Source organism: Rhineura floridana, chromosome 3 (genome assembly GCF_030035675.1).
Source record: "Rhineura floridana isolate rRhiFlo1 chromosome 3, rRhiFlo1.hap2, whole genome shotgun sequence".
Lineage (NCBI taxonomy): Eukaryota > Metazoa > Chordata > Lepidosauria > Squamata > Rhineuridae > Rhineura > Rhineura floridana.
Window position 1 is genome coordinate 183,023,536 of NC_084482.1, and position 24,949 is coordinate 183,048,484.

The window sequence follows — 24,949 nt, forward strand, 5'->3', positions numbered from 1 at the left end:
CATCATCATCATCATCATCATGATTAGATTTCTTAGTCACTTGTCCCTTGAAAGTCTCCAAGCACCTTACAACAATGTTAAAAACAAAAACAAACATGTCATACTATAAAAACAGAACAATAAAACATATGTGAATGCCAAGCAAAGCTTGCATGCATGAGCGGCACCAAGTCCACAATAAACTGCCTTGTGGAAGTATCCTGTCATTCTAGCCTAAGACTTTTGTTTCAATCTTTTGTCCTTTTCAAAAGTGCCTTTGAGTAAAATACTTTCTCCTCAAAGTTTCTGCAAATATACTACTGTCATGCTGAATAACATAAGTTTGCATGGACCTCCTTAGGTGCTCTTAAGGACTTGTATGCCCACCAGCACTTTTGTTTCCCTCATCCCCACTCTGAACAGGAGTCCCTTACACCAAAAATTCACCTGCTTTTGAAACTCCCCATGTTGAAGGGTAAGGTTCTTATCACACATGTGAATTGTTGCACTTTTCTGCGACATAATCTAAAGATACTAACTGCATTGTGAACACAGAACACAGAGAAGAACCACTTCAGTTGCTCATGAAACCAGGGAAAGAAGTCATGTTACAAAATGAAAAACAGATTTTGTCTGTAGTAGCAATGACAGTAGTAGTAATCTTCAAAGAATGAATGCACAGAAGTTTCTATATCATGTGCATATTGCTGGGTTTGTTTTTAAACTTTAGTTATTATGGAATATATATTTAATAAATAATTCCACACTTTCTCCCAAAAGGAACCCATTTATTATGACTATAATATACTCCTCCCATCTTTCTCATGGTAATAGACAAAGTTATAAGGAGCCCATGGATGTGATTTAGTGATTCCCACTCATCAGCACTATCTAGCTCAGGGATAAAGAACCTGCAGCCATCTAGATGTTGAACTACAATTCCCATCATTCTGACCATTGGCCATGCTGGCTGGGGCTAATGGGAGTTGGAGTCCTGCAATGTCTGGAGGGCCACAGGTTCCCCAACTCTGGTGTAAATTGTGGGAAGCTGCAGGCAGAGGGTGTTGAGCATTCTGTGGCAAAAAATGTTAATGAGAATGATGGGAGAGGGTTAAGAGGTGAGTTTTAAACAAAGACAAATGTCCACAAAGAGTCTGGGTTTGTATCTTATGAATTTCATGATAACTACTCAGTCACTATGAAAGAAAAATAATATTCAGCCTAAGGGCATTTCTATTGACCAACTTAAATCAGTTTAATATTGCAAGTAGACTGACTGCAAGTGGGATTTACTACCAAGTAAACATGCATCAGATTGTGCTGTACATGTTACAGCAAGAACTCCTGGAAACTATAGCGCTGAAGAGCTGTGTATTTGTTTTTATTTATTAAATTTATATCCTGACCTTCCTCCCAGAGGGTGTATATATTGATTTCTCACTGCATTTTCCACACCAGTGTAAAACTACAGTTCCCATGGCGCCTCAGTATTCAAACGGTCTGAAACCAGTTTAGATCTATAAAGTGTATGTGTTCTGACATCCAAAGATTTAAAATAATAACACTGAAGCACTCATTTCACTACCTAAGGAAAATTTCGTATGTACAAAATATTTTCAATGTTGAACATAGTTGTTTTGCTAATACTTGCCGCCCTGGGCTCCTGCCGGGAGGAAGGGCGGGATATAAATCAAAGAATAAATAAATAATACTTAAGTAGTGCTGCTAATGGGTATGGTTTTATTGATTACCTGTTTGAATGAAAATATTAATCCTGTCTCATAACGATTACTGAAATTTAGAGTAAATTGTTTGAAGAGAAAGCCTTTTGTTTGCCAGCTGAGTTGTATTGTCCTGCTAAGTTACACCCAAAAACATACACTGTGTAATAAATATGACTGTGTTTGGATTGCTGTGAAAGACTTCTTATATACTTTTTATTTATTTATTTATTCTAGATAATTTGTGCAATGGAAAATTCCACAAACATCTTCAAGACCTGTTTGCCCCACTTGTTGTTAGATATGTCGATCTCATGGAGTCCTCAATTGCACAATCAATTCACAGGGGCTTTGAGCGGGAGTCATGGGAGCCAGTAAAGTAAGGAAATCTCCTTTGATACAATTGGAGTTTTCGGGTACAAGAGGACTTTACACACAGATGAATTAGCAAAATATTAGATACTCTGTGAATATTTGCTGGTTTGGTGTTAAAAATATAAATCTTTTCTTTTTAAAAAAGTCCATGGGTTTTATGGAAAACTGTAATTTATTATGCGTTGTTAACTTTTAATTATTTGCTTTTCAGAATGCAAATGTAGAGCGTGAATGAAGGTCCTCTCATTTGCCTGTCCCTTGTTGCTCTTTATAGCCCAGTGTACTAGCAACTTAAGTGTAGGGTCATATTTTTCGCTAAGCCATTCCACTGACCTGGCTCAGGAAAAGCTGTGTCATCAGTTACCTAGTGATGTAACTTCCTTCTGTATCATTCTGATAATGCTTCGGACCACTTACCCACACATGCACAGTGGTGAGTGGTAAAATTATCCTTGCCATTTAGAAGGATGATAGAAAAGAGCAAGCCATTCAAGGACAAGAGAGCTCTTTCCAGAGTATTTGGCCATCTGTTTGAGTTCATAGGCAAGACCAGTGACCTGGTTCCTTACCAGCTGGTTATTAGCCTCAGCCTACAGGGAGTGGCATTCCTGGGACCATGTGGGACAAGCGCACTGAGAAGCAGCTCCCATGCCCCTACCGGTAATGCATAACTAAGCCTTACATTTTAGACTTAGGTATAAATGCAGGTACTCAGGAATAACTAGACTAGTTTGTGCACCCCAGCTTTATGTTCCTATGTACAAAGTTTATCTTCCTTAGAAGTGAGAAAGTGTTGTTTATTTATTTATTTATTTATTGTACTTATATACCGCCCCATAGCCGAAGCTCTATGGGCGGTTTACAGTAACTAAAAACATTAAAACAAATATACAAATTTAAAAACACATCTTTAAAAACAATCTAAAACACAATTTAAAAATTTAAAACAATTTAAAACACATGCTAAAATGCCTGGGAGAAGAGGAAAGTCTTGACCTGGCACCGAAAAGATAACAGTGTTGGCGCCAGGCGTACCTCATCAAGAGAATCATTCCATAATTTTCCATATTCAACTTGGTCATGTGCCTAGGGTGGGTTACAAGTGCGTTTATTGTTATTATTTAATTATTTAATTATTATTTATTTAATCAAAGATGTGATGGCATGTAAAAAGCCTGATCTTGCACCTGCTGTCAGTGAGTGGTTTTCCAATAAATACCAAGCTCCCAGTACTCATGTAAATTGACTCCGAGTTTCTTATCAAGAAGCAATTTCTTCTTTTGACTTACCACCAAGCCAAAAGTGCCCAGAAAAAGAAGAAAGCTTTTAGGAAAATTTGCCCAAAGGGGAAATTTCATGTTACTTGTGGCCAAGGCATGTAATAAAACTCATAACAATCACTTCTGAGGAGCAAATGTACTTTGTGTGGAGGCTGTTGCACCAGAAAAACAGGGAGAGAAAAAGGTTTATTTATTTATTTATTCATTCATTCATTCATTCTTATTTGTCAATTTCACTCACAAAGAGTGTCCAAAGCAACGTAAAGTATAATGCTATTAACTTTCATATTAAACAACCATGAAACACAATACCTAAATATGTTCAACCAAGAATATTTATAAAAGGAAACCCCTCTCCACCCCACTGAAAGGTAAGCACGGAAGGGCCAGAAATCATAACTCAGCTACCCTCCCAATTACTAATCAAAGGTCTAGGTAAACAGAAATGTTTTAGCCCGCTGCCTAAAAGCAAACAATGATGGTGCCAGGCATACTTCCTACAAATGGAGAGCCACCACCAAGAAGGCTGGTTCTCATGTTGCCACCCTCCATCAGAGAAGGCACACACAGAAGAGCCTCTGATGATGAACAGTGTCCAGGTAGGTTCATATGACCAGAGGTGGGCCTTGGCCCTTCCCCTGCCTGGCACTTTTCTTCTGCAGCTCTCCCTAACTGGCGCCTCAATGCCTATTCCAGCAGGGTTCTAGGCACGTGTCTGGAACCCTACATGGGCCCGAGCAGCTTGAGGAGATCTGCAGGGAAGAAGCAGTGTGGGAGGAAACAATAAACATCCAGTTTCCCCCAGCCACTTCCCTTGGACAAATTGCTCCCTAAGAAGCCCATTAGAAGCAGCCATCAGAGGTTCATTATGTTCATTGGCACGATTCATGTAGTTTCTTTCTAAAATCGTGTGATATTTAAAGATAGGTTTATTAAAGAAAATCTAACTTTGTCATTTAGGAATTTCAAGTTACAAACGTTGAAGGGTTTTTTAAAATCTAAACCAGCGCTACTTTATGAATTCATGGGTTTCAGATATTATTAGCTGCCCTGCTTGTTCCCATAAAAAATATCAGAGGTATACTGAGCCATATCCAGTTGTGGTCAGTTGAAATCAAAGGAACTTGAGTTACAGCACAATCCTGACCATGTCTGTTAAGAAGTAGGTCCTATTGATTCAATGGGGCTCACTCCCAAGTAAGTGGGGTTATTAACTCCATTTACCTGGGAGTAATCTCATTGAATTCAGTAGAACTTACTTCTGAGTAGAGATGGCTAGGACTGCACTGTTAGACACTAACTTAAGTCCCATTGATTTCAATGGGTCCACTCAGAAGTATGACTAACTTTGCATCCAGCCCACTTAGAGAAACATTTTTTAAGTTTTTTTTAAACTTCATTATGCATTTAGAATGTATGAAATAATACAAAATGCTCAAAATGCTATAAAAATCTACCTATAAAAGTCTGCAAGAACTGTTTCTTGTCTCAAACATGTTTAGAAAATACATTAATTACATATTTTTTGTATAACTGCACCTGAAAAATTATTTCTTATATTTTATTTTAGGTAATGACCATAATACTAAAATATATGCATAAGAAATAGTGCACGCATGCACTTATTAGTTTTAAATTAATTTAGTTTTTTTTATAAAAAATGTAGTTCTGTCTAATAGGTCCATGTGACGTCCTTCCCCAGCACCACCTGTGAAGCTCTCACTTGGGGCTACCAGCAGACAGGAACATCAGGTTTATTCTTACCCTTTACAGCTCTAGCCCAGATCTCCCTAGATCCCACTGCTAGGCAGCACCACCAGTCACTTTCTGTAACCCAAACTCCCAGAGACTTTGCCTCAGTCTCTCTATAGCTTGTTACTTTGTGACTGTGTGCCTATGCTGTTCCCAACCCCCTTGTATCTTTATATTTAAAGCATACAACTCTGGGTTGCTCTGGATACGTGACTTGTTACAATCTCTTCCTTCACCGCTGCCACCATTAGATACAGTTTCTGTTCAGCCTTGGTAATTACCTTGCCCTCCCTTCTGGTCTGTATATTCCCCCAGCCAAGGATCAGGCCTTTGGTAAACCAAATAAGAATTTATTAAATATCAGAAATAACAAGATTACTGAAGGAATGTTTCACAAGCGTATGGTTTCATCTATATTCTGTTAGGTATTTGACTTTTTACTAATTGCCTCAGAACTCCGACTCACTCTCCACACCACCAAACCTCCAACCTCTCTCTCAACCTCTCAAACACCACCTCCTAAACACCCTCTCAAAACCACCTCTCAATTCACCACCTCCCCGACACCTTCCAAACACCACCTCCTAGATTCAACTGTCATTCTTCCATTTATACTCCCAGCCATTCAAACGCTCAGCCAATCATCCAGCATTCTACTGCTCATGTACTCCCCCCTCCTCTTTCACTCCACTTACCATATGTCTTCTATATAAACAGCACTTACCATATTTACAATATAAGCAGGAACATCACATTCCCCCCCCTTAAAATAACAGCAAAGTATTATTCCTACTCTAGGATTCATATGACGCGTTAATAATAAAAATCAAGTCTCTAGGGGAAAATGTCTTTTCGCACCCACATCTGGGTCACGTCACTGCAGTCCCGGCCATCTGTCCTGAAAGCCCATCGGCTAATACATTGTCCTTGCCTTTTATGAACTCAAAGTCCACCTGGTATTCTTGTAAAGCCCAGGACCACCTCTGCAGCATGGTGTTATTATTTCTCATGGTCTCTAACCATAGCAATGCTCGATGATCCGTTGTCACTGTAAATCTTCATCCCCACACGTATGGGCACAACTTGCTCAGTCCCCACACGACCGCTAGGCACTCCTTTTGGACTGACGAATAATTCTTCTTCCGCGCTGTCAGCTTGTGACTAAGATACGCCACTGGATGTCTGGTGCCTTCCCTCTTTTGCAGCAAGACGACTCCCAGCTCTAGGTCCGACGCATCCGTAGCCACGATAAATGGTTGCTCGAAATCTGGTGCTATCAATACAGGCCCTTGGCACAAGGCTTGCTTTAGAAGGTCAAAAGCCTTTTGACATTCATCCGTCCACACCACACACTCAGCACACTTTTTCCTTGTTAGCTCATGCAAAGGGGTTGCTATTTTCCCAAAATCTTTTATAAATTTACGGTAGAAACCAGCCACACCTAAAAATGCTTTCTCATGTTTCCTGATTTCCTCAAGCACTCTTTCATTCTGACTCACTCATTTGTGTAATAAGAAAGAAATAGTCGGGCTTGACTCCTTTAAACTACTGGGATGCTTGGGTAAGGTACATGTTATGTCTGCACCATGAGGCTTTTTAACCCCATGATCTAGAGTCATTAGGATTTTTACTTCTGTAGACAGACTAGTGAAGAAATCCTTCAAGAACCCCAGGGTATCCTGATCAATATTGAGACGAAGTGGCACTAATGACACTCGTAAACAACATTCTTGTGATCTGCCTGACTCAGGACACACCTGCAATGCTTTGACTGTCAACATATTAGAATGTGCCTTTCTAAACATTTCTTTACTACAGTAAAGGTATAGAAATTTATTCATCTGAGATGTATCAAAACGATCTCTGTTCTCAAGATCTTGAACCGCAACCACTTGACAAGAAACTGGTTGCTTTAACAAGTTGACCTCACATTCTGATTCTCCAGATGGATATACTTCAGGCTTGAATCTCACCCTGCTTAATTGTATTTCCATCAAGAAATCTGAGTTCCTTCCTCTTTCCCCACAGGATGTATTACACCCATTCCTCGTGGATGTATGAGAAGGAAAACTCTGAAGACTAATGTAGCTTTTAACCAAAGATGTAGGTGGTGCATTTCCAAAGTCCTTCCCCCTATAAAGGTACCAAATGGGTGAGGTTTCTTTCACAACATAGCACACCAATGGAATAGGAAATCTCAGTGGAGCTTTTGTTTTTACCCCATTTTTCCCCATTTTATGTCATACCATACTTGATGAACAATATTGTTTGACATCTTCAGAAATGTTTGGCCAATAATAGTGTTCAACCAATCTTTTCTTGGTCTTCTTTATTCCAAGATGCCCTGAACATGGGACATCATGGGCTACCTCTAGCAATCTGGCTCTAAATTTGCTAGGTACCACCAATTGTTTCACTGGTTCACATTCATTCTCTCTCTCAGCAGGCATCCACAGTCTGTACCGCACACCATTCTCCCACACAGTTTGATTTCTCAAAGTTTCTGTAAAGGGGATTCTGTTTTGGAGGGCCTTTCCCTTCATTATATCCAAACTGCTATCATTTTTCAGCTCCTCCCTGAACCTTTGTGTCTCTGTGTCAGAAACCATTCGAAACAGTGTATCTCTCTCCGCAGGCCTGCTAGGGGTTGCTATGGCGACCTCAGGCTCGAAAACAGGTTCCACTCTGTTTTCTTCAGCCTCTGTTAAAATGGCTTCTGTTGCTTTGCCAAGTTGTTGTCTGGTCACCACATATATTTTTCCTTGTGCCCCCATAACATCTCTTCCCAGTATCATTGGCTCTTGTTGTTGGGCATTAACACCTACTTTACATATCTCCTCCCTTCCTCTCCACCTCAATTTTATCAGGGCCATGGGTATGCTCTCTGGTTCACCCCTCACTCCTTGGATTGTCACCGTTTCCTGAGGTAATATTTCCTCAGATTTTATCAAATCTGGCCTCAGTAACGTCTGAGCGGCACCAGTATCAAGCGATGCCCAATATTTTGCCCCTTGCACACTCACTTCTTCCCTCAGACTCGTATCAAAGTCTTTTACATTTGTCCAGTTTATCTGGCAGAACTGAACCTTCTTCGTTTCTAACTCCCTTGGTTCTATTTTCACTGCCCTTCCCTGAGCAGGATTACCAATGGGGTTGGCAACCTCACATTGAAAACATAGGTGCCCTGGTCTACCACATTTCTAACATAATTTCTCCTCCATTTTGGGGTACACAGATCCACTCTGGGGTGTCCTGTGCCCTTCAGACTTTATTGGAGGACTCACTCGCTGTGGTACCACATCCTTTCTGCCACCATTATATGGTCTGGGTTTAAACTCTCCTGAGGTTTTGCTCACCCAGCCAGTTCTATTTGAGGCAAAGTGATCTGCCAACTCTGTTGCCTCTTGAACAGATTTAGGGGAACGGTCTTTGACAAGGAGCCTTATTTCTGGTGGCAACTGATGGTATAGTTGGTCCAGTATCATGAGGCTTTTCACCTCTTCTACTGATTGAGCTTTGGCACTTCCCATCCACTTTCCAAATATGTCCACCAGTTTTGCTCCCAGTTCAACAAAAGACCTTCCTGCCTGGATCTGGCAGTTTCAAAATAACTTCCTGAAATAGTCAGGTCCCAGTCTGAATCTTTTGTACACTGCCTCTTTAAACTCGGCATATGTGACGGGCCTGTCTGAGGGGAAATATTGGTATACCTCTGCCAATTCCCCTTTGATTAGATTTGATAAATATTGCATATATTTGTCCTCCGGTAGCCCCCACATCTGAGCTGCCTTTTCGAAGGTGTTGAGGTAAATTTGTGGATCTTGTCCAGGTTCAAACACCGCAAAGTCTTTTGGTGTAACCTTTATTTTTGTTTCATTTCTGTCCTTTCTTGTTTCATCAGAATGAAACTTCTCTCTTTCAGATTTTAACTTTTCCACCTGTATCTCAGCATCCAATGCTCATTGCTTTTCCCTCTCCTCAAACTCCATTCTCATCCTCTCTATTTCCAACTCCCGCTGTTTTTCTTTCTCCTCAGCCTCCATCCTCCCTCTTTCAGCATCCATTCTCAACTTTTCAGTTCCCAACTCACGTTCCCATTTTAACTTCTCTCTTAAATACTCTATATAAGCGGGATTGCTTGAGTACCCTTCTGGGTTCTCTTCTCTGACAGGTTGTTTTTGTTGGACAGATGCGAATGCTATCAATGCTACTCGCAATTCATCTACCCCTTTACCCTCGTGAGGTAAATTGTATGTTATACACTTCTGCACCAGCTCCTCTCTTTTCATCTTTATATATTCAGCCATGTTTTAGGAGTTCACTCACACTTTGCCACACACTCTTTGCCAGTCACTCTCACAAGTAATCTTTGTTTCTTATTTCTTTTAGCCACACCACTTTTAGGGACTCTCTATTGTTCGTATCCCACCGCTACAGCCACCACATGTGACGTCCTTCCCCAGCACCACCTGTGAAGCTCTCACTTGGGGCTACCAGCAGACAGGAACGTCAGGTTTATTCTTACCCTTTACAGCTGTAGCCCAGATCTCCCTAGATCCCACTGCTAGGCAGCACCACCAGTCACTTTCTGTAACCCAAACTCCCAGAGACTTTGCCTCAGTCTCTCTATAGCTTGTTACTTTGTGACTGTGTGCCTATGCTGTTCCCAACCCCCTTGTATCTTTATATTTAAAGCATACAACTCTGGGTTGCTCTGGATACGTGACTTGTTACAATCTCTTCCTTCACCGCTGCCACCATTAGATACAGTTTCTGTTCAGCCTTGGTAATTACCTTGCCCTCCCTTCTGGTCTGTATATTCCCCCAGCCAAGGATCAGGCCTTTGGTAAACCAAATAAGAATTTATTAAATATCAGAAATAACAAGATTACTGAAGGAATGTTTCACAAGCGTATGGTTTCATCTATATTCTGTTAGGTATTTGACTTTTTACTAATTGCCTCAGAACTCCGACTCACTCTCCACACCACCAAACCTCCAACCTCTCTCTCAACCTCTCAAACACCACCTCCTAAACACCCTCTCAAAACCACCTCTCAATTCACCACCTCCCCGACACCTTCCAAACACCACCTCCTAGATTCAACTGTCATTCTTCCATTTATACTCCCAGCCATTCAAACGCTCAGCCAATCATCCAGCATTCTACTGCTCATGTATTCCCCCCCTTTCACTCCACTTACCATATGTCTTCTATATAAACAGCACTTACCATATTTACAATATAAGCAGGAACATCACAGTCCAAGCCAGAGCCTGCAATTTATTTATTCCAGAGTCATCCCATTATCTACATAAATGAGTTGCGGATTGCATTCACTTTCTTCCTGCACATGTTATCTTGCTTATAGGAGTCTTCTGCAATATGATTTATGGCTTTTGAACAGTAATCTCAGCTTTAAATTAATTTAGGAAGCTTCAGTGTCTCACATTTGTTGATCTTATGCACGAACAATTATTGATTTCAGTGAGAATGTTGTATAAACATTATGCAGGGCATTCTTTTTTATGTTATCTTTAAAGTTGTATAAAGGGTTTTTTTTAAAAAAAAACATTTTAAAATGCCTTTCAAGCCAAACATGGCCACATTCCAGTAAAAGTCAGCATGTGTCATGCCTTTGATTTCAGCTGGAGAGTTAAAGGATGTGGCTAACACTCCCATTAAAATCCAAGGGAATTAAAAGTGTTTATCTTTGGCTGGATCATGCCATTGGCTTTTTATGCTCATCTGTAGAAACTAATATTTTGTCACCTTATCTAAAATTCTTACACTGAATTTGTATTTAAGGGTATATGCTGTTTTTGATTTGCAAATGAAAATGTAAGTTCATGGGAACATAGGAAGCTGCCTTATACCAAGTCATACCATCTAACTCAGTATTGTCTACACTGACTGGCAGCAGCTCTCCAGGGCTTCAAACAGGCGTCTCCTCCAGCCCTATCTGGAGATGCTGGGGGTTGAACCTCCTGCATGCAAAACAGATGTCCTACCACTGAGTTACAGTCATTCTATTCAGACATCCATAAACTGTGTGGTTCAGAGATGGATGTGATAGAATATAAACATCCATAATTAAGATACACAATAAAACAATCCCTTTAAAACAACACAACAATTAAAACAGGAGGCTCTGAGCAACACCAAGAAGCATAGATCTTTGGAACAGCCACAGAGGCTATACAGGAGCATCAGACTGCACACATCTGTGCACTGGCCAATAGCTGTGCCCTAGTATATTCTGGAACATTGCAAGTGATCCTGGAGCACTTCTCTCAGATCTTGCATGCAGCCACTTGAGTCATCTTGGGCTGGCCCTAGCAATACCCAAGCTATTTAATCTCAATGAGTCCCACAACCCAGCAGGGCTGTTCTGCTACATGAAATTCCTCACTGCTTTACTCTTGCAAACAGTTGTCTTGTTCAATATATCATCAAAAAATCATCCTGTCACTCAGGAAGATCTATTCAGCAGCTCTCAATAGCCATTTACCATTCTGCACAGTGAGAAGCAGAGAAGGTTGAGCTACCTTTTCTCCTTACTCAACCTAGCATATCATAGAGTAGAGACATATTCTGCCGGCTCCAGTGCATTTCCACCTCTGTTTTCTGAATCAGGGACACACAACTCTAGTAATACTTTTAATTCTAAAACCTGGTCAGATCAGCTTGAGTGCATTTTTTTTTATTGGACTTCAGACAGATTTCGCAACTGATTGGTAGATCAACCTGTTGTCATTTCAGGTGTGGCCAATGGAAACGCTTTGCTGTAGGCTCAGGCAGAGACCGTGAATGGCCCAATACTTTGCTGTGGGCAGTTCTGAAAGGTCTGAAACCTCCAGTGGGGAAGGGAGATGTGTCCAGCCGAAGGCAGAGTCACTTCAAAACACAGCCAAAAAAACATTCTTGCTGCTTTTAAACAACTAGTGTATGCCCACAACCATCCTGTAAGTTACATTCAGCCTGTTAATGTTATGCAGGAGGAGTTTTATTTCACTCTGAGTTCTTCCTAGCTACCACTGAGCCAAAGCCTCAGAATCCCATTGATAATTATAGTGTGACTCTGTATACTGCTGGAGGGGCTTCCTGCCCTCCAGTAGGAGCCTAGCCATAGACTTAGTGAAGGAATGGGGAACCTGTGGCCTCATCCAGCAAAGCCAGTGGTCAGGGCTGATGGGAGTTATAGCCCAAGATCACTTGAAGGGCCACAGGCTCCCCTTCCCTGGATTAATGGGAAGCAATCATCTACAGACATTAAACCACTGCTTTAATGTATACAGTTAGAGGATTTCAGCCTAAGTTAATAAAGCTAATAAGATGACCTCTGCACAGTGTAAATTAATATTGGCAAATATATTAGCTCTTTCCATTGGAAATTATTGAAGAAAAGCTTTCAACTTTGCCTGCATAGGGAAAGCAAGATATACATATGTCTCATTGAGCCTTCTGCTATCTTGCTTTGAATCATTAGGTCATATTGTGCGGATGGAATCTCATTACCTCTCGCAGGCCAGGAAGTTCTATCACAACAGAGAGTCTTTAAAATAGACCTTGTGACATGCCTGCCTGCAAATCAAGGTTGAAATATATGTCACTTCATTTAACCTAACCAGATGGCTCTATAAGAGAATATAGATTAATATTTTTTTTTCATTGCTAGATGCTGCAGAGCACCTTAAAAGTAACTTGAGCCATACATGCAGATAAATGTTGCAAGTGCCAAAGATTCCCACAAATGCTGTATAAATATGCCTCTCTTTATTTTATTTTATTATTTTTGTGTTCACTCTGCAATAGCTGAAAAACTTACCAAGATGAGTTGTCTTGCTTTTTGAAAGGTTGCACAGCTGGTAAGTGTGGGCAAAACTGTGCAAGGAAAATGAATCAAAGCAAGACAGGAACCCTAACATAGTTTTCCAAAACATTGAATATTCAAGCTAAATCTATTCCCAGACTGATTTAATATAGACAGTCATACAAGGTAAGGGATCATGCCAACATCCCCTTTGCACTAGTTGTTCAATGAGCTCCATAGTACTCAACAACCACCCAACTATCAATGCACTGAAGAATTTAGCCAGCAGAACTTGGGTCATCAACAGCAAGATCACAGTAGCCCTATTCAGATATTATGTACACAGATGCGCTACCACATGAGATGAAGCAGCAGGATGAACATACTAGCTCCATTCCTATCTGTGCTGATAATCGTTGCCTTCCATGAGTTGGAAGGTGATTGTTTGCAGCAGGGAGCCTCTTCCAGTTTAGTTTGGAACGAATTAGCCTGCTTGTTCTTGCTGAAAATACCCCCTCCCCCACACCATGGTAACTTGCCTACATACATAATACTGAATAGGCCTTGTGTTTCCTTTACAGGGATTCTGTTATTTTTAACTGATCATTTAAGAGTAATGAATTCCACAGGAATAAATTGATATTATTATTATTATTATTATTAATTATTATTATTATTATTATTATTTATTAGCTTAAACCCAATGGAAAAAATAGATTTTAAGCCCAGAGACAGGGAGCATCAGTACTATTCACTCTTTCCATTTCAATAGTCAAATGGTCACTTATTGAGAGAGATTGTGGGCAAGCAATCTGCTATCCAACCCAATCAAATATTAGAATGAAGGGCCCTGATAATGAAAGTTTTTTTTTTTTTTTAAAGCTAAAACCAGTGACTCACTGAACATTCAGTCCAGGTCTGAAATATAACTTCTTAAATTTCAGAGAAACAGACAGTAAACAGAACCGGGAACTCTCATAGGAACTTTGGAAGTTGCCTTATACCATGTCAGATCATCAGTCTATCTAGCTCAGTGTTGTCTACAATGAAAGGCAGTGGCTCCCCAGGTTTTTAGAGAGGGGGCATTTCCAGTCCTACCTGGAAAAACCTAGAATTAAACCTGGAACCATCTACATGCAAAGCAGATGATCTACCATTCAGCTACAGCCCTTCCCCATAGATATAGACAGGTGGGAATAGGAACCTCACAGGATAATATATAGATTGGGACCAGAAAGGATACAAAACATCAACTCCAGTTTCTGGAGGGGATCAGTTTCAGGCCAGCTCTAGAGGCAAGGCTCAATATTCTATATAGACATCAGAGCCAAAGCAGCCAATACCAAGGACAACCAGGTATGAGGAACCATGTCTTAAGGACACCACACTGGACTAAAATCAGAAAAGCTTCATGGCCCAAATATCCTTGAGACCTCCAAAGATCACAAGGAGAATAGCAAGGCTGTCACTACAATGAGGCAAAAAAGGTCACCACTTCAAGAAGCAGAATTTTGGACCGCTTATAGGTCAGCATATTATCAATAGTCTGATTCTGTGGAAAGTGGAATTCTATGAAGTTCCAGTGGCCTTAGGCATGCAAAAATCTGCACAGGATCCAGGCTGCAAATATTCTAAAATGCCACATGCACATAGAGGCTTTTCAGTTTCCTCTGCCGGCAATAGCTCCTCATGCCTCTTGAAAAGCCACACACACACATACACACACATACGCATGTATGTATGAGACCCTCTAGAATAGCATCTCATGAGGTGAAAGGGATTTCTGTCATTGGGTGAGGGGAACCCCATAATCCCTGTGTACAGGAGAAAGCACTTGATATACTGGATCCCAGCCTATATTTTTAACATTTCAGGGAACATTTGAATTTTTTGTCTCAGGCATTAAAATGTTCTGAGGAGCTCTAGAGACCAAAGTGGGACAAAGCTACAGCAAGAAGCCAGACCAGCTAATGGGAATGCCACCTGTTGTCTCTCGAGATCTAGTTCCTACCTCAAACAGACAATTACTGTGCAACCTTCCAAGAGCAAAAGGGTTGCCCTTCAAGTATTACTACCTCCCAGCACCTGGGGCTGAAGTCAAAGGGGACTCTGATGGCCAAATAAGAGAAACTGCCCTGAGTAACTAGCCTATTTTATCGCACGTAATTCCTTGGAATACTGAGGAGCAACAACTGAGAGGGAAAGGCACTCGAGTGATTGTGTCAATGGCCTGTTGCATCTGGCCGTTCCACAGCAAGGCTAGGGCTTCAACAGAATTACCTGTCCTATTTGCCAGAAAATCCCACAGAGCATTTAGGAATCCATTGCCATACCTGACAGAATTTGTCAGGTGACTGACAGCTAGGGCAGTCCCAAGTGCATTCTCCACCAAGCCTCTCCATGCAGCTGTGCTCCTGCTTTTTCTGAGAATAGCTGGTACACTGTGGCCTGGAGGAGAACAAAGTTAAGGATGCTAGCACTGGAAGTGTGGAAATATCTGTGTTGAAATTAGGGTTGCCAGGTCCATGGCCTGAGACTGATCCTGTATCTTTAGGAGAAGAGAAGGTCAGCCAAGTGCAGGTGTTTTTGCAACCCTGTAATGGGAAAAACCACAATTCTCAAAATTCACAATTAAAGATACAGAAGACCTCTTGGAGGTCGGGCCTGGCAACCAAGAGGTCTTCTGTATCTTTAAAAGTTGGGCAGGGGGAAGGGAGAATTCCACCTTGTGGTTTTTCTCATTACAGAGTTGCAAGAACACCTGCACTTGGCTGACCTTCTCTTCTCCTAAAGATACAGGATCAGTCTCAGGCCAAGAACCTGGCAACCCTAGAAATGGATGTCCTGGCCGCAATGTTGCACATCTGGTAGCACAGCAGCAATCTGGGCATGAAGGCAAATCAGAGTGTGTGAGAGGCTTGAAATGGCTCCTTTGTGGCATGTACAGTCACTGCTCAGTGTGTGATTCCTGCAATATTGCACTGTAGGTGATGTTTCTCTTTACAGGCTGTTAGAATGTTTATTTTGCATAAAACATTATAATTAATTAATTTATTAACAGCATTTGTTCCCATCAAGGCTCTGGTCCCTCCACTCAGGCTCACAAAAAGATGTAACACGTGAGGGGAAAAGGAATGAGAGGGAGGAGAGAAAAGCAAGCTCAAGCACGATTTCTTAAAGTTACATTTTAAAGTTACAGGTGATGCCAGTGGAGTTATTGGCTGTCTTGTTGATAAAGAGCATTCCCTCCCTCATCAGATCCATGACAACGTTCTGGCCAGGAGGACAGAGCAGCTCCTCCCACACAGTTCTTCGCTTAGACACCTGACTTAATGGCAGTTGTAATCCGCACAGGAGGGGACTTTATGGAGTTATCCTCCTTGCTCATTAACATTAGTGGTGATTCTGGCTGTCTTGCCCTGCCCCAACATTATCAAACCTTGCTATCAAGTAGGCACAAGTAGGCACAGTATCCATATCAGAACCCCACTGATATTTGATACTGATATGGTGCACTAGCTTATACAAATTTGACTGCAGCACAAAGGACACTGTATTACTCGTTTATAAGAGAAAAATGTGTGTGATGGTATTTAGAAGCATCGTTATTTTTCATACATGCCATTCTGTGACTCTAGTTACATGCAGGTGGTATTAATGTCAGTTACAACTCAAACAGCTTGGTTTAAATTGCAGATCAGATAATTAGATGTGTAAATAAGATCAGCTGCCCTTGCAAAACCAAGTGTACATAGAGAAGCTCAGAAGCAGACTTTTCTTACATGTATTGCAGTTTTTTAGTTTACTGTGAAAAAAACCAGAGTTGTAATATATCTTTACAGACATGGAATAAAAATGTGTGTATGGACAAAGTAACATATAATAATCATGCATTATTATTTTACTATGAGACAAGAAAGGGTTTTTATTAATATTAAGCTTATTGGGCAATATCCAACATTAGTTTATACTCAGAATGCACCCATTGAAATCAATGAGTATGACTAACATCACTGATCACTGAAACTATGATACTGCACGTTTTCTTAGACCCCTGATGACCCCTGGTGTCCAACATGGTCACCTCTCAACACAGGCTATTGACCTGTGGTGAACTGGTGCTTAACTTCTGCCAACTTTTTTTTTTTTAATGTTTTTTAATTCTTTTATATTTGCCGCCCTGGGCTCCTGCCGGGAGGAAGGGCAGAATATAAATCAAATAATAAATAAATAAATAAATTTGTACTAGTTCAAAACAAGTGACCATCCTCCACCTTAACAATCACAGATTTGTCCTTTGATCCTAATGTACTGCAAAATACACTTTGAAGTTGACAGCTGTCAACTATCTCAAGAGTTTGTGAGGCCTCTTTCTTTGGAGAGGGACCTTTAGGAGACAGATGTGATTTTACTTCAAAACACTCAACATTTGAAAGATGATTCAGTTATTATGATGTGGATTCATATTTTAAATTGAAATGAATTTGTGGTTCTAAAATTCATTTATTCCAAAACTGTTTTCAATTTTTGGTTCAACGCGGCTCTGCAAATCAACTTTTTATGTGGTAAAAATAGTGACATCAAAACATAGGACACAGATATTGGATGAAAATTTGGAGCTGGAGTTGAGATTTAGTCTAACTGATTTTATGCCTGATTTCCCTGCACTACTTAATGAAAAGATATGCCAGATTTTTCATTAATCCTATCAATAAATAATTCTACCCTCAAATAATTCTACCCCTTTTTCTACCCTCTAAAACACTTAATTTTTTTTGTCATGTGGCCAAAATATTAACACATTCACCACAATATTGGCAAATGTGAAAAAACTGTTGGACACTGCTGTCTTAAACAAACACTAAATATTTGGTGCCTTTTTAATATTATAGTAAGCATTTTTTTTAAAAAACGTATTTTATATATTCACTCATCTACATTAAAGGGTTAAGAAATATTTTAGATTGCAAACAAAATTGCAAACCAGCATGTAATTATGAAATAAATAGGTCCCACTGAAGACTCCATTGCGTTCTGGATTGTAGCATTAACTCAAAAAGAAAACCATCAGCAACTCCATTAATTAAAACACAATGGGTTGGGTCCAGACTTAGAGTAAGCCGCATTAAAATGAATGGGACATAAGTGAGTCATGAGTATCATACCTCCCATTGATTTCAAGGGCCTACTCTAATTATGACTACTCTTAAGTCTGGATCTATCCCAATGTAAATAATGAAGAACCCATTCCTTCTATTCCACCTTTGTGGGTGACAGAGAAAGTCCTCAAGGTTCCTGTTCCACTCATGGGTGCCATGTTGGCAAGCCCAGGGTGATGTCCAAATGTCATACTTCAGTTGGTGGGTCTACTCAGAGTATGGCTACCATTGACTTTCAGCCATTTTTTTCTTCTAGTTGCTTTAATATGCCAAACCTTATTAGGCCACTCTATTATAGTTGGAGCAAGAGGAGATTTCCGCTTAGTGGTCACCAAACATCTTTCATCTGGAATGACTTGAAAACATTATTTAAGATTTATGTGGAGGAAATATTACATGAAAACATGCATGGGCAAAAGTGGCCTGGCACAGAGAAACTCAGAGGTTCACTACATAAAAATCTGATACAGAACCAGTTTTGTGTTCAAATTTAATGCCTGGGATCGAGCAAAAAACAGACATGCAGAGGGCAGAATCATATACACACAGCCAGAGTTTTGTTTTTAGCTTCAGTGTAACCTTTGCACAAAAGCCTCTCCTTTGGACATACATACCACTTCTTTGGACCCCAGACCTTAGCTGCCCCTTCCCTCTCAGGTCCCATTTCAGGCAATACTAAAATGCAGACTGTATAATAAAGGGGTAGCCAATATGGTGCTCTCCAGATGTTGTTGATAGGAGCAGCCAGCATAGAGGGGTGATGCTGCACTTCTGCACCCTTCTGACAGCAGTGTTGCTGCCACTTACTGGAGCAAGACTGGGGCAAGGTGATGGCAAGGACAGGACTCTGTGAAAATGGGAGCTTTGCTGGTGCGCCCACACAGCCTCAGCATGCAGCTTCCCTGCTCCCCCCCCCGCACTCCAGTAAGTGGCAGTGATGGAGGGCACTGTGTTGGCTAACACTGGTGTAATACCCTAAGTGTCAGTAACATTTTGACATGAGACAATAAGACGATGCCAATAATAAGAAAAGAAATCGAAATGCAAAATGTTGACCACTCTGGCATAACAGTAAATTACTTAAGCACCACATTTAATAGTTTGGTGTACAATTATTTCTGTGACTTGAATCTGGTAACTGGGATTTGCTTTCATAATGAAACTATAAGGAATTTCTGGATTAATCTCATACTGTGATGGGTAGTATTTAAATGTAGTGGGACAGAGAGGAGTTTCACTTCTCTTAAAGTGGACAGATGGTAGTTAAATCATTTTGCTTTTTATATAAGAAATGAATGATATGAGATTATTATTTTTTTACTGTCAACTCTTGAATATGTCTGCTATAACCAGTTGTCCTCAGCGAGCATTGTTTATGTCTAAAATGTTTGTTTTCTGTTGAGAGCATCGTAAGATCCTCAGAGAGAGCATTTCTAGGTGTTTTCATCCACAAAGTCATTATTCTGGTCCCATCTGTTTCATCAGATGAAATATCTGCACTAACCCTCCAATGTGTATTTTATATGGAATATATATTTTATTAAATTATAATATATTTAATAGAGAGACTCAGTGAAATCACCTTTCAGATCCCAGACCTGCTGGGATCATACGTTTGGTTCTCATTGAAGCAATAAGTTTTCATCTAGGATCACTGCACCACGTCATTCTACAGATGAATACATAATTGAATACTTTTCTGTACAAAAACTGTCCCCCAGAACTAGTTGTCAGAATGAGGGGATCTATCCTAGCTTCCGTCCTGGTGTGCTATGTGCAGGGAATTTTTTGCCATGGAAGAATATTCAGTTATGTGAGCACTTTCCTGCAGTTAAATGTTACCACTCAGACATGGTTTTACCACCATTTTGAGAGCTAGTTACTAAGCTGAACAGTTGCATATGCTCACCAGGGTTTTTTGTGTGTTTGTTTTTGCCCCAGCTGCCCCAGAAAACCTTCCACCTTGTTGTCAGTTAACATTATTAACTTAGATAGGGATGTATGTATGGAGAAGGCTCAGGTGAAAAAGGAAGAATGAGTGTATAAAAACAACCTCTATAATTCATAATAGGGACTTGTTAATAATCATTAAGGCTGCATTCCAATTAGGGTTGCCAGGTTCAGGGCTTGAGACGTATCCTGTATCTTTAGGAGAAGAGAAAGTCAGCCAACAGGAGGTGTTCTTACAACACCGTAATGGGAAAAACCACAAGGTGGAATTCTCCCTTCCCCCTGTACAACCTTTAAAGATACAGAAGACCTCTTGGTTGCCAGGCCCAGCCTCCAAGGCAGCCTTTCCCAACCAGTGTGCCTCCAGATGTTGTTGGACCTCAGCTCCCATCTTTCCTGACCATTGGCAATGCTGGCTGAGGCTGATGGGAGTTGTGGTCCAACAACATCTGGAGGCACACTGGTTGGGAAAGGCTGCTCCAAGGTGTCTTCTGTATCTTTAAAAGTTGTGCAGGGGGAAGGGAGAATCCCACCTTCTGGTTTTTCCCATTACAGTGTTGTAAGAACACCTGCACTTGGCTTTCTCTTCTCCTAAAGGTACAGGATCAGTCTCAGGCCCTGAACCTGGCAACCCTAATTCCAATATATGTCTACTCAGAAGTAAGCTTCATTGGGTTCAATGGGACTTACTCCCAGCTAAGTGTGTATTGGATTGCAGCCTAAGTCTAGAATGCTCTGAACTGCAGTGAACACTTACTGCCTCAGAAAAACAATATTGCAATAGGAAAGGTTATCAGATTCCATATTTAAGTCATAGAGAATATATAAGAATTATATGCACATATACCCAAATCTCAGGGTGTCCAAGAGCACTAAAAAGTGCTGGGATTATTATTATTAATATTATTAATATTATTATTATTATTATTATTGGAGCACTTTCATTGTAATGTATGTTACAAGCTTTTTTATTCCTAATCCTGATTATCAAATCTGCAAGATTTCCCATTTCCAAACATGACCTGCAGTGCTTGGGGCTGAACAGGGTTTTGAGTGAACCCCACATTTCAAGACTCCAGAATGCTAAATCCTAAATTTGACAACCTCGTTCCTTCAGGCTACTTTTGTCACTAGTTTTAGTTAAACAATAAGGACCAAAATCCTATACATACTTACTTGGGAGTAAGTTTTGTAGAATATAATAGAACTTACATCTGGGTAGGCATACATAGGATTGTAGCATGAGGATGCAATCCTTTACACGCTTATTTGGAACAAGTCCCACTGAAGTCAGTAATCCATAAATCTGGTACATATGCATACAATTAGACTGCTTGGCTATAACCCTAGTGTCCCTTACTTGAAAGTAAGTTCCATTTAATTCAGAGGGACTTACTTCTGAGTAAATGTGCACAGGATTGAGCTGGCTGTTTTTTCTCCAATCTGTGGAGTTTCTCATGGTACTACTGAATCTCTCTTGGATTCCGGAAGCCAGTTTAACCAGAACAGTTAGAAGACCCCCTGCATTCTAGTGGCTTCACAAGCTTCTCCAACATTCTATGCCATAAGCCAGGAGACCTCTACACCTGCAAAGCAGGCCACATAACATCTAAAAATGCTTACAAATCCCCAGTGATTCAGTTCTGCTGTGGGCAGAACTACACATTTCACCATCAAATTTTGTGAGCAGAATCTCTATCTGCAATAAGTAATTTTCTATGACCACTTGAGACAACCCATGCATGTAAGAAGCCTCTGTTCACCTAGATCAGTGGTTCTTAACCTTTTCCACTGCCAGCACCCCTTAGAGTTCCAAAATATGCTCTCACACCCCCTGAAAAAATACTATTCTTTTTTTATTATTTTAATGTGTGTTCTAGCCTAACTTAGGTAAGATTAAATAATTTTTTTAAATCTCTTGAACACCTCACACCCCTAGAAAAAGTGTCTCGTACCCCTAGGGGGGCATGCACCCCAGGTTAAGAACCACTGACCTAGATGTGTGTGTGCATTGCCACTCAACTGAAGTAAATGGAAAGTCCTGTATAAGCACTGAAGCTCCATGTTCTCATCAAGCTCTTGTGACTACATAGAATCATGGGATCAGGGATTTGTGTGCCCAAATTATATGAGCAAGTGCTTGTTTCACTTACTGAGAGCTGGAATACTATTCTTTGAGTCTATACCAAAATGTTTATTTATTTGGAGAAATAAAGTTCTAATTCTATATTCATTGCCCAATTCTATTTTTAAAACCAACAATTTTTTGAATATTCCTATAGGGTCTTATGTAGTTCAGTCCCTATGCATGTTTACTCAGGTCCCACTGTGTTCAATGGGATTTACTCCCTAGTAAGTGCATATTGGACTGCAGCCTTAGCGTGCCTATGCCATTATGTCCTTCCAATGTACATTTGGATCATTGAAGTGTGTTGCCTCCTGGTAAACTAGGGGCTTGTCTCTGTGCTTTGAAAAGTTCTCAGAGTATACGTAGATTATGTCCTTCTGTATTGACATTTTAATTTGCTACTTTATAAATGTCTCTTCTTTCGTTTTTTGTCCTCGCTGTCTTTTATTTTAAGCGACTTGCTGTTGTCATTGTTTTTAATTGCAGACTGCTAAAAAAATCCAATCCCAAGCCCCACACTTAAGCCTTCCATACTCATGCTTCTCTCTGAAATGTTTTTGGTTTGGGTCTTTTGACTGTTGTCTTGCTGTGAACTTTGCAGATTTGTTTATGAGTGCCACTGTGCTTCTGCTGCATCTGCATTGTCACTGTGATGGTATTTTTTTCTTTCTGTCTGTTTCTTCCACAGGAGTTTAACAAGTAATCTGCCCAATGTGAATCTACCAAATGTGAATCTCCCCAAAGTTCCAAATCTGCCAGTTAACATCCCACTAGGCATCCCCCAAATGCCTGCCTTTTCCGCACCGTCATGGATGGCTGCTATATATGATGCTGAGTGTGTATTCAGTTCAATAGATATTTAAATCAAAAGTAATCTTGGCATGGATATGGATTGTCTATTTCTCTTCATCTTTGCTAGAACTTTGCCAGAACCACTTTTAAAAGAACAACTGAAATGGACATCTCTTTGTAGGGAAAAAAATTGGCTGAATTTGGCATGCATTTTATTATAATTTAGTGTGAATGTATATACTGAATTCATTTTTCTTTCACCCAGTTAGCACTTGAGTCTGTATGCCTGTTGATAAGAATTTGGTCTGTCCAGCTCACAAAAAAAGCCCATTGTTGTGTATGCTTCCAAATGTGAGCCATGAGATAAGTGTCAGTGGAGTATGCTGTTTTTAAAAAATAAAATAAAAATCCCATCATACACTGAAATAATTTTAGGGCCTATGTTCATGAACTTTATCAAAATCTAAAAGCCAATGTACTTTGACTGCTTAGTTCTTGCTTTCCTGAATGATTGTCCAAAAACCACACCCTTACACTGTTGGAAGAGATGTGTTCAAGGTTGGCCCTATCATGAACCATACTGAATCACTTGCCTCAGGCAACAGAATAAGCACCTTTCCCCTGGCATCTACCCAACCCTTCCAAGCCACCAGAACAAGTATGCCCCAATGCCAGCCACTGTTGTGCTGCTCAGGCTCCTGTTGCTAGCAGCTGCCTGGCTCGGCACTTTGGCAAAACCTTGGGACACTTAATGTGGTTTCTCTGTGGTGCCTGCAGTAAGTGGTGACTGCTTTGTTTCTGGTGGCAGAATGGCTTGGGTCAGCCCTAGATATGACTAGAAAATACATATCCTAAAGCTGCTCTTGCTTAGGAACTTTCCTCAAGTTATCTAGAACTGTAGACTGGTACGCCAGTCCTATAACCATATTATATGGGGAAGAAAAAAAACTCCATGGTAATCAATGACAATGATGACCTGATGCCTTCACCTACTGCAGACAATTAATCCTTGCAAATAGCTGCTCACGTATAAGTGGTCTTGCATGAGTAGTGGAATGTCAGAAGAGCAAACTCCTGCAAGATTATGTTCCCACTTTTCTCTGAACAGGGAAATTGCAGTTCCTCTTTGCAAAATACCTGGAGAGTCTGGAGAACCCAGACAACATTCATACACTTCTCATAACTGTGTCTTCACCACTCCTGTTGTCTCTCACCTTCACCTGCCTTCTGTGCATTATACCTGACATCCTGTTCATCAAAGAAAGTGTGAAAGGGGTGGGCAGAAGACACCACCCACTTATCTCCCACTGCATCCAGAAATATAAAGTATATGATTGTTTTAACTCTGGCAGACTTACTCTAAATTGTCTCATCAAAACTGGATATAATGGAGGAGATCTCCGTAGTTTTTTTAAAAAGTTAATAATAGGAGGACATGGCACTGGATGAGGGCATTAACCCTCATTAACCAGTGTCAGGACAGATGCCAGGCAGGACAGTGCCCTTGGGCACCAGCTTGCCCTGGGCCCATGGTGCCGTAGCCAAACACCCCCATACAGGCAGCACAGGGCTAATAAGCCCACCCGTATGCCCCACCTACCTCTTGTGAAGTGTGAATGATGTGAGCACACAGCATGCATGCCTACCATCAATCAAGATGGCAGCAGGGGTGTCAGCCCCTTAGGGAAGCCCCTGCTGCCATCTTGGGTGATGGCAGACATGCACACATGGCATTCAAGCTGATAGGAAAGGTAGACGGGTTGTGCATGTGGGCTTACTGAAGCCTGCTCTGTCTGTATTAGAGTGTGTATGCCTGGGAGCTCCCTCTCTGCAATCTGCAGCATGGTCAGGTTGCAAGACCTGCTGCTGCCATGGATCAGAGTACAGGAACACCACCCACCCTAAGGAGGGGCCCTTCATGGGCACCTTTGGGCCATAGGTGCCCTTGGCCAGGGCCCAACCTGGTCACCCTTTGGTACCGGCCCTGACCAGGGTGCTG

At 40.8% G+C, this 24,949-nt stretch overlaps 1 protein-coding gene across 13 annotated transcripts in view; it reads left to right on the plus strand.

Annotated features, from left to right (window-relative positions):
* Positions 1–24,949, plus strand: part of CADPS (calcium dependent secretion activator) — a 562,280-nt gene that overhangs the window by 435,817 nt on the left and 101,514 nt on the right. For 8 of the 13 annotated variants that reach the window (XM_061622061.1, XM_061622059.1, XM_061622069.1 and 5 more), the window contains one exon: positions 1,938–2,079. In XM_061622061.1, coding sequence (XP_061478045.1) covers positions 1,938–2,079 — 142 coding nt within the window. Of the gene's footprint in view, positions 1–1,937; positions 2,080–22,846; positions 22,994–24,949 lie in introns of all 13 variants that reach the window. The other 5 variants (XM_061622068.1, XM_061622066.1, XM_061622063.1 and 2 more) reach the window with 2 other exon arrangements.